Genomic DNA, 9,701 nt, shown 5'->3' with positions numbered 1-9,701 from the left:
GAAACTGCACAAACCTTCTATGTCAAGTTTCTCAGGTAGGATGAATCCCCCTTTGTGCTGGGGCCCTGCCTGCTAAGAGGGTAACACCACCTCCCCCAGGTCATGGTGGTGCACACCTACCTTTGACCCGAGCATCCTGAAGGCTCTGCTACCCTCCACGCTGGAATGGGGACATGCACCAGAACAGTGAAGGAAGGTCCTGAGATGGTGAATCTCTCACCGGGCTCCTCCCCTCCCCAGCCAGATCTCTGCGTGTCCTGCCCACCCCCTCCAAACACACACACAGAGAAATCCCATCATTCAGGGAAAGGACGATGTCTTTATTATCAGACACATGTGGCCACTCTTGACCTCTCCCAGAGGTCAAGTTCAGCTTTCCCCAGCTGCTTCTATATGTTGTTATCAGGCCATGAGGTATGTGGGTGTGCTGAGGGATGATGATTCACGGAGAGGACAAGGAAATAATTCAGTGTCCAAGGCTGTTTGGTTATGAGGTCAGAAGGAAGGTTGGTTTAGGGGGTCAGCAAGGAGTTAAGAATCATAGGGGAATGGGGTCAGCAGAGAGGCATCCCACACCAGAGGGCTAGGGATAGTCCAAGCCCCACCACCCAAGCCAGTAAGGGCACGGGGGCTGCTCCAGCTTGGAGAATAACGTCCAGCTTTTCCTCAGGGTTCTCAGTCACAGAGAAGACCCCAATTTTCCGGACATGGTTCAACAAGGAGCTGGAAGCTTGGGTCACGCAGCCCTGAATGTTCAAATCAGACCGTATCCCACCTACAGAGTGAGTCAGAGAGGTTTCAAAAGACAGCACACTTAAAGTCCTAAGACCCAGGAATCCCAGATCCCCCCAGCCCCCTCAGACCGGGAGACCGCGCTTAGTCTTCTCCTCCCTCAGACCTAGAAATCTGAGTTTCCAGGCCCCCCACCCTCAAACCCTTGGGTCAGGGCCTCAAGTACCCTCCCACCTCAGAACCACTGAATCCAGGCCCCCAACCCTGCATTCTTGGGACCCGGCCATCAGCACTTACCCTCCTGGATCTGAATGTAACCACTGTAACAATGAGTGGTGCCACGGGGGCACATAACATTTTGGGGGTTTTCTGGGCAGGATCCAAAGATGTTCACACAGACGGGACACTGCAAATTTCCCGGGGCAGGGGCAGCTGAAAAGTAGAGAGAAGGTTGGGGTGCACAGCTCGGCTCCTAGCTGGAGCCACCCTCCTCGATCCCCGGAGTCTCTGTGTCTCCCCATCTCAGGGTGTCCCCGGTCCCACCCAACCTGCTGGGCTTCCATACCTGGACGAGGGAGAGAGTTCAACAGGACGCTGGTATTGCTGGCCCTGTTGCACCTGTTGAAGGGGCAGAAACGGGCATAGGAGGCCACCAGCACTCCAGGGGGTCCCGAGTGTACGGTGATCGTAGAGGTATCCTGCCTCTTGCCCTTGCTGCAGCCTTTGCTTCCTACTATGATTGATTTGTGTCCTGGGGGGAAGGGGCGAGAGAGCAAAAGCTGGGCTGGGGGAGTGGGGCTCTGATGACCAAAGGCAGGAGGCAGAGCCAGGGGGGCTCCCTGACGCTCAGCAGGCAGGCAGAGGGTGAGTGCAGGTGCCTGAGTTCTAGAGCCCGGGGCACACCGAGGGTAGGGGGAAGGCGGGGGCCAGGGCCAGTTCTGCCGTCCTTCAGGTCTTCCTCAAACGCCGCCTGCTCAGGACAGCCTCCCCGGAGCGCCCGCTTTCACACGGGAACCTTCACGTAACTCCCTACCTCCTTTCCCCACGGGGTTGCTCTTATCCTCACATCCGTATCTTTACTCTGTTTTGTGTTTGTGGTTTGTTTTTTCGTCCCCACTGGCGTGTAAAGCCTGAGGAAGGAGGATGGAGGGGTCCACAGCGCCCCACAACAGCTACCTGGCACACGGCGGGGGCTCGAGAAATCTCCAACGAACTCAGTGAGCTTACTCTGTGCTGGCTCTGTTCTTGCCCAGCCCCCCCACCCCGCACGGACCGTGACAACCCCCCAGCAAGGGAGGTGGTATCACTGCTGTCATTTCTCCCTGCTTCCAGAAGGGCGAACTAAGGCCCAGAAGAAGGAAGGCCTGAGCTTAGAACTTGAGGCATGAGGGGAACCCGGCAGGAAATTCAGGGGACAGGACCCAGGGTGGGGACGCTCGGGACCCTGAGTGCAGCCCACGTACCTACATCGACGAGCAGAAGTGTCTCCTGACACACCTCCCCAACGTTACAAAGCTCGTAGTGATCTGTGGTCCACCTGAGGGGCGTCCGAGACAGGTTTTGATTGCTGTACAACATGACCCCCCGTTGACAGGTCAGACTAACTGGGGAGAAGGAGTTGCTGTGTAAGGGTCTGTGTAAGCCAGGGAATCAGCCATGGCCGTCCCTCCGGGTCCCGTGCTTGGGAAGGTGGCCACATTCTTGGGTCATTCTCCAGGTGACCCGGCCACAGAGTCTCTCAATATCAGATTTAGAAGGGACCTTGGAAGTCGGGGTCCCATTCACATTCTTTAACCTTTTTTTTTTTTTTTTAAGATTTTATTTATTTGACAGAGAGAAACACACAAGCAGGGGAAGTGGGAGAGGGAGAAGCAGGCTTCCCGCCGAGCAAGGAGCCCGATGCAGGGCTCGATCCCAGGACACTGGGATCATGACCTGAGCCAAAGGCAGACGCTTAACGACTGAGCCACCCAGGCGCCCCATCTTTACCCTGTTTTTGCCTGAACACCTGCGGGAGCCTTTCTCAAGGGTCCTTGAGGAAGGCCCCTCCTCCCTTTGGGTGTGACAGGCACCATGGCTCTTCCTTGGCCTACGTCAAACTCTACTTGCCCTCTCTGGTGCTCGGGGCCCTCATCTGGATGAGGAGGGTAGCCTGCCACTATATATATAAAGATTTATTTATTTATTTGAGAGAGAGAAAGGGGGGAGGGGCAGAGGGAGAGGGAGAGAAAGAAACCCAAGCAGACCCACAGCTGAGCGTGGAGCCCGACGTGGGGCTGGATCCCACAACCCTGAGATCACGACCCAAGCCGAAGCCAAGAGCTGGACGTTCAACCCACTGCACCCCCCGGGCGCCCGCACCATATATTTCTTTCCAGACCGAAATGCTCAGAAGCCTAGTGTGCACTGAGCGTCTACCACGTGCCAGGCTGTGGCAGTTGCTGTGCATGGACCAGCCCACGAGTCTCACAGGGAGCTCCCCTCGCCCGGATTACCTCATTTCCTCACGGCAACCTCCAGTGTAGGTGGCTTAATCATCATCACCCCAACATCAAGTTGGGAAACAGAGGCAGAGCACTTGTGCAGGAGGCGCAGAAGCTTGCCGCATGTCCCAACCCAGGTGACTGGCAGAGCTGAGCTCAGAACGCAGGTGCTCCGGCTCCTTGGGGCGGGTGCCGACCATCCTCGGCCACCTCCAGCCCTCCGAGCCCTCGGGAAAACCACGAGTCTAAACCTTCTCTTTAGACCTCACATGGCCAGCAGGGATGGGTCCCTCGATGCAGAAGCACCCGGGCTGGGGAGGAGGCATCCGCAAACGTGGCACCTTCACCACGGCCCCTCCCCTCGAGGGAGGCCTGCTCATCTCCCAGCTACGCAGATGACAAAACCGCCCTCTGCTGCCTGCTCCGAGCTTCATCCCACTCCCCCTCCCAGCCCCCAGCCCCCCCGTTTCCCCATCTTGCTCAACGGCACCTCCTTTCTTGCAGCTGCACCAGGAAAATATTGCTGCCACTTTGGACAATTGCCTTTCTCTTAGGTTGCACCCATCAGGAAATCCTGTGGCTTCAGCCGCAAAATACCGCCAGGACCTTGGGGGCTTCTCACCAGCTCCACTGTTTCCCCCAGAGACCACTGGCCCTCACCTGCTTCGCCCTGATTTCCCGGCCCCACCCCCAGCAGCCATGGGGGAATCCTCATAAAGGGGTAAGTCCATTCATGTCCCTCCTCTGCTCGGAAGACGCCAAAATGTCCCCATCCCTCTCAGCATAAAATTCCTAGTCCTTAAACTCTGCCGCCAAAGGCCCAGGGATCTGGTCTTAACCATTCAGATCGCTCGCGTCTCCTCCCTGTGTCCCCCACCCCTGCGGGGCTTCTTGCGAGCTGACACTCACCACTGGGGCTGCAGTCCTCACTCATTTGGATGGGCCCGATTTTCTGAATCCCGTTGAGCAGGTTGCAGCCTGCTTGGGACGTGCATCCTTGGACTCTCAGAACGCTGAAGCTATCCCCTGTGGACCAGGGCAGGGAGGGAGATGCTGCTAGGACCACCCCGCCCCCGGGGGAGCCGCCCTCCTCAGGTCCCAGCTTCTGTCCCTCACCAGAGAACCCGATCTTGGTCCTCAGACTCCTCCTCCTGCTGCTTTAGTGCTCCACATCCCATGGACCACAGGGGACCCCCTGTCCTGGCTCACCTTCCCTGAGCCTGATTGCCCCACGGTAGCAGTGCGTGCTCCCGGCTGGGCAGGTCAGTTCTGTGGCAGACTCGCAGTGTTCTGTAGACAAGCAGACTGGACACCTCAGGGAGCCCGGGCCTGGGGAGGTGAGGAAAGGGCTCTGGATCTGATGGGGGCCTGCTCTCCACCGCCCCGCCCCCCGCCACTTTGCTGGTCCCAAGAAGCAACCTCCCTAGTCTCCCACAAACGCGCCCTCCTTGGCTCCTCTCTTGCAGGCACGCCAGGGAATCAGGGACAGGTGGCAAGGGAGAGAGCAAGGGCCAAGGGGTGGGGCAAGAACCCCGGAGGGGTCACCTGGGCTGAGTACAGGAGGGGGCGCGGCGGGGGGAGGATTCACCCACAGGTTCCACAAAACAGTCCGAGAACACTAGAGCCCCGGGTTCACAAACTATTCCAAAGAGTAGAGAAACACAAAACATTGCCCCAAACCTGATCTGGGGATACCAGACAAGAAGGGTGTGGTCCATGACACTTTAATAGTGTTGTGTGGTCACACAGAACCACATTGCTGGTGAGCACAGCACAACACACAGAGCTGTGCAATCACTTTTGTATTCCTGACTAATGTCACACTGTGTGTCAACTAGGCTCAAGTTTAAAAAAAAATTTTTTTTTTAAGTTCCAGGCTAATTTCACTTTGGAAGAGGAACTGCCAAAACCCTAAATAAAACATGAGTGAATCAAATTCTAACTCGAAGAAGAAAAAGAAGGAGGAGGAGGAAGGAGCCTGCACTAGGTTAAGGCCAAGCCCGAGTCTAAGTGAGGTGGCTGAACACCAGGAAATCCCTGTGGTTTGCGGCTCCAGGACCAATAGAAGAAGGGGTGCTGAGGGAGGGAGCCCCAGAGAGAGCAGACAGGGAGTCGGGAGGGAGGAGGGATCCAAATGGTCGCTCCCTCTGTGCTCACTTCCACTCCTCAGCCCTGCTGCTCCCCTGCGCCCACCAGCCCCTTCCCTCCCCCCTCCCCCCTCACACCTGCAGTGGAGGGTAGGTTCCAGAGCGGGAGGCTGGTGGACAGGCTGTTGCAGTTGTCCTTCTCCCGGCACACATGGGTGTAAGAGAGGACAGTGAGGCCAGGGCCTGCACTATGCTCCCTGATGAGGACATCCTGATCCGCTACTGAGGTGCAGCCCTTGTTGATCACCACGCTCGCTTGGGGTCCTGCACCAAAAGAGAGTCAGGCCCTGGACTCCTGGGTCTGAGGGAGGAGGGGCTGGGGATCAGGCCTCTTGGGTCAGAGGGAGGAGGGGGCTGGAGGCCTGACCCCTGGGTCTGAGGGAGGAGGGGCTGGGGGCAGGACTCCTGAGTCTGAGGGAGGAGGGGCTGGGGGCCTGGATTCCTGGGTCTGAGGGAGGAGGGGGCTGGAGGCCTGGACTCCTGGGTCTGAGGCAGGAGGGGCTTCCAAGTCCCTACACAGAGTACAGTAGGACTGGGCAGGGAAGAATGCTTCTCCCGGGAGAGGGTGGGAGTCAGGCTTGGGGCCCACAGGGCCTTCCTCACCGTTCTCAATGAGGATCAGCGTATCTTGGCAACCCCAACCATCCTCACATAACTCCTGGCCAGTTGTCCACTCAAGGGGCAGTTCCGATACATTCCTCAGAGACTTATGTGTCCCCCGCTGACAGATCAGGGCCTGCACTCCTGAGATGGGAAGAGAAATCCATCTGAGCCCATCCTCCAGGAAAATGCCCTCCCAGGTCAGGGTCCTCACTCACGGGGCAGCATGAGGGTGGCACCCAGGAGAGCCAGCTGCAGGGCGGGGCTCATGGTCAGGGTGGATGGAACTCTCCCTCCTGTTCTTTCTTCTGGGTACCCCACCCTTTTATATCTTGCCAGGAAAGGGCGGGAGGGAGAGCCCTGATTGAGGAGGTCTGAGTCCACCCTCTGAGTCTCACTGGATAAGAAATCCGGGTCTCCCCTCCTTCGCAGGACCCAGGAGTCCAGGCTCCCTGACCCCCCAACACTTAGAACATCCCGGCCCCCAGGCCCCACTGGTCCAGCTCCCCAGCCCCCTTTCCTCCTGCGCCCCACCTGGCAGGTGCCCACCCCCACACTGTTTCAGGGTAGTTTGGGAAGGAGGTTTCCTCAGGGCAGCCTGGCCCCAGGTGAGGATGTTGGGGATATGGCCCAACTGCCTGTGAGGACACTGTGCAGTGGGGGCTGGTTACTCCCTACTCGAACCTCTGCCCACCAGGGGTTCTTGCTTCTCACTCCTTTCTCTTTCTTTCTTACATTGCTTGCCTTTTTATTCCCATTTTCCCCGATGTTCCCTCCTGCTTTCTATTCCTCTGTTCTCCCCACTCCTAAAGCAAGAGGAGCTGGGGTTCCTTCCATCTGGGGAGGGGAGAGGGGACGGGGGTGGTCGTGGAAAGTGAGTTTCTGTCAAAGACAGGATATCCCTTGACAAAGCCGAGTTTCTTCCCTGGGATGTGCCAACAACCAGCTCTGTAGAGAAACAGCATCAGTGCAATGTGCCTTGTAACAGGGGCCTATTTCTGTGTATAAAACTCAGACTTTGAGCTACCGATCATTTAACAATCAGCTCGCAACATTCTGAAATGTTTAGCCATCGGCTTTTGCAAGCCTGTACAAACCAGCGCCAGCACGCTGGGGAGGAGAGGGCCAGGGAAGAGTAGGAGCCTTGGCAGTGACCGCAGAGCCGACAAGTGGGTGTATGAGGAAGAGGAAGGTGGGGTGGGGTGATGACAGCAGCAGAGGGGGGAGAGAGGTGAACGTGTACCTTATAACTCTAAGTCTCTTCTTGACATCTTTATACATTCTGTTTTATGTTTGCAAGTGTAACGTTGCCACGCGGGCAGAGACACGATTCCCACCGCATCTACACCACTCGTGGGACACACAGTGAGTACTCAATATGTATTGATTGACTGAATAAACGAATGAAAGGTGGGGGAAGGTGGGAACAGAGTATTTGCGTAGGTCGTACACCATGGGAACACTACTCCCTCCCCAACGAGTCCCCTTGTTGCCGTGGAAACGGTGCCCTCTGGAGATGTGTGCGACGTGAAGCAGTGTTTCTGGAAGGAGAGGAGAAGGAAGGATAGGCAAAGGCACACAGAGGGTCATAGGTGGTCAGTGAAACGTCTTGCTTTTAGTCCACAAATATTCACTGAGGCTGGGCTCTGTGCCAGGCACCATCCCCGTTGCTGGGGGACTCGGGAAGACCAACAAGAATGAGGCCCAGCTTTTGTTGAGCTCACACCCGAGTGAGAGAGAGAGAGACACTGAGCAAACACGTGAGCGTGCGCGTGCGCACACACACACACACACGCATACACACACAGGGTGCTGAGTGCTGGGCAGGGTGAAGACCAGGTGATGTGAAAGAAAGTGAGTGAACTGGATCAGGGCAGGCCTCCCGGAGGAGGTGAACTATGAGCTGAGAACAGAATGCAAAGAAAGAGTTTGTCATGGAGGGCATGTGGGAAAGGCATTCCAGCCAGAAGGAAGAGCAGGTGCAAAGGCCCTGAGGTGGGGCCACTCTTGGCTTATGTGAGGATTAGAAAGAAAGCAGGTGGTTCGGCTGCAGAGAAGGAAGGGGGAATCGATGGGTGCTGAGGGTAGAGAGGCTGGCAAGGGCTTGGCAATGCAGGCCTGAGTCAGGATATTAAGGCAACCTTCCTGGGAGTCCCACATATTTCAAGGGGCAAATGCAAGGCTGGGCGTGGAACTATTTAGCAAAAAGGCTTACAGTTGTAGGTGTGTGAAACTCTGCTACCAGGCCGGATCTTGTTGCTCCCTGATTGTGAGGCCTTGGGTCATTCATTTCCCCTCTCCCAACTGCCTCATCCTCTTCTGTAAAGTAAGGCTGATGATTATCGGCACCTCATGGGTTGCTCATGGACCCAGAAGCTCAAGAATGAGCAAAGAGGGGGTGCCTGGGTGGCTCAGTCATTAAGCGTCTGCCTTGGGCTCAGGTCATGTCCCAGAGTCCTGGGATCGAGCCCCGCATCGGGCTCCCTGCTCAGCGGGGAGTCTGCTTCTCCCTGTCCCACTTCCCCTGCTTGTGTTCCCTCTCTCTCTGTGTCTCTGTCAAATAAATAAAATCTTTAAAAAAAAAAAAAGAATGAGCGGGGAGGCTGGGTTCATTTGAGAAAGACCCTGCAATGCAACCACGGGTGTAGACAGTGACTCTTCCCCTATACCAGAAAAACTGGGGGCCATTGATCCGGGGGAGTTGGGCACTGGCCAAAGGCATAAATGCTCAGGCCTTGCAGGGATTCTTTGGATGATGGCTCTGGACAGACATGAATCGCTGCCATGAAGGAGGTCAGGGCTCCTGCACCATCCTATAATATAGTTCAGAGGGACCCGGATCATCTGAGTTTCTACAGAACATCACACTGCTCCACTTCATTGACAGATTTATGTTATTTACTCAGACACGTGAACAAGAGGTAGCAAGCACCCTTGATGATTCAGGAGGAAGACATGTGTGTGCCAGAGGGTGGGCAATAAGCGCCCCCCGCCATCGTGTTGGTGTAAATCCTAGGGGCCCAGAGGTCCAGGGCATGTCCCCCAACAGTAGCCCCCCTGTATCAGCAGAAGAGACTTTCCAAAGCCCTCAGTGGACGTCTGAAACTGTGGGAATACCAAGCTCCATATGTACTATGTGCCTTTCCTGTCCATACATACGTATGATAAAATTCGATTTATAAATTAGAGGCAGTAAAAGATTAATCACAATGACTAATAATAAAATAGACCGATTATAAGATACTATAATACAAGTTGTGTGCATGTGGTCTCTCTCTCAAAGTATCTTATTGTGATGGACTCACCCTTCTTTGTGTGATGACAGGAGATGATAAAATGCCCACCTGATGGGGTGAAGGGAGGGGAATGACGCAGACCCGGTGACCAGTGTTCAGCGAGTCCTGGTCTTCTGACCATATGTCCGAAGGAGGATCATCTGCTTCCAGACCACGGCTTACTGCAGGGGTGGGGGAGGGGGTGCCGCTGTACTTCTTCTGAGACAATTTGCTACACCTTTAGAAAAAAGATCCCTTAAGATTTGGGGTGGGGAGGGGCGCCTGGGTGGCTCAGTTGGTTAAGCGACTGCCTTCGGCTCAGGTCATGATCCTGGAGTCCCGGGATCGAGTTCCGCATCGGGCTCCCTGCTCAGCAGGGAGTCTGCTTCTCCCTCTGACCCTCCCCCATCTCATGCTTTCTATCTCATTTTCTCTCTCTCAAATAAATAAATAAAATCTTTAAA

The 9,701-nt window shown here is 55.8% G+C and overlaps 1 protein-coding gene across 2 annotated transcripts; it reads right to left on the bottom strand.

Annotated features, from left to right (window-relative positions):
* Window positions 1-299: 299 nt before the first annotated feature.
* Window positions 300-8,451, bottom strand: CD177 (CD177 molecule). 2 transcript variants are annotated; one of them, XM_031026665.2, is made up of 9 exons: window positions 6,181-8,451; window positions 5,966-6,106; window positions 5,441-5,626; window positions 4,425-4,544; window positions 4,125-4,241; window positions 2,196-2,336; window positions 1,298-1,483; window positions 1,030-1,164; window positions 300-775 (listed from the first exon to the last, which is right to left on the bottom strand). In XM_031026665.2, exons 1-9 carry the CDS (start codon window positions 6,230-6,232, stop codon window positions 555-557), a joined length of 1,299 nt encoding a protein of 432 aa, XP_030882525.2. In that variant the 5' UTR covers window positions 6,233-8,451; the 3' UTR covers window positions 300-554. The 2 variants fall into 2 exon arrangements, with proteins under 2 accessions (XP_030882525.2, XP_081666153.1); XM_081810027.1 differs by lacking the exon at window positions 2,196-2,336 and having other exon boundaries at window positions 6,181-8,450.
* Window positions 8,452-9,701: the final 1,250 nt, after the last annotated feature.

This window comes from Leptonychotes weddellii, unplaced genomic scaffold, assembly GCF_054177405.1.
Source record: "Leptonychotes weddellii isolate Sample4059 unplaced genomic scaffold, ASM5417740v2 HiC_scaffold_1702, whole genome shotgun sequence".
Taxonomy (NCBI): Eukaryota; Metazoa; Chordata; class Mammalia; order Carnivora; family Phocidae; genus Leptonychotes; species Leptonychotes weddellii.
Note: the sequence above shows the minus strand (reverse complement) of the source record. Positions and strands in the feature narration are given on the sequence as shown.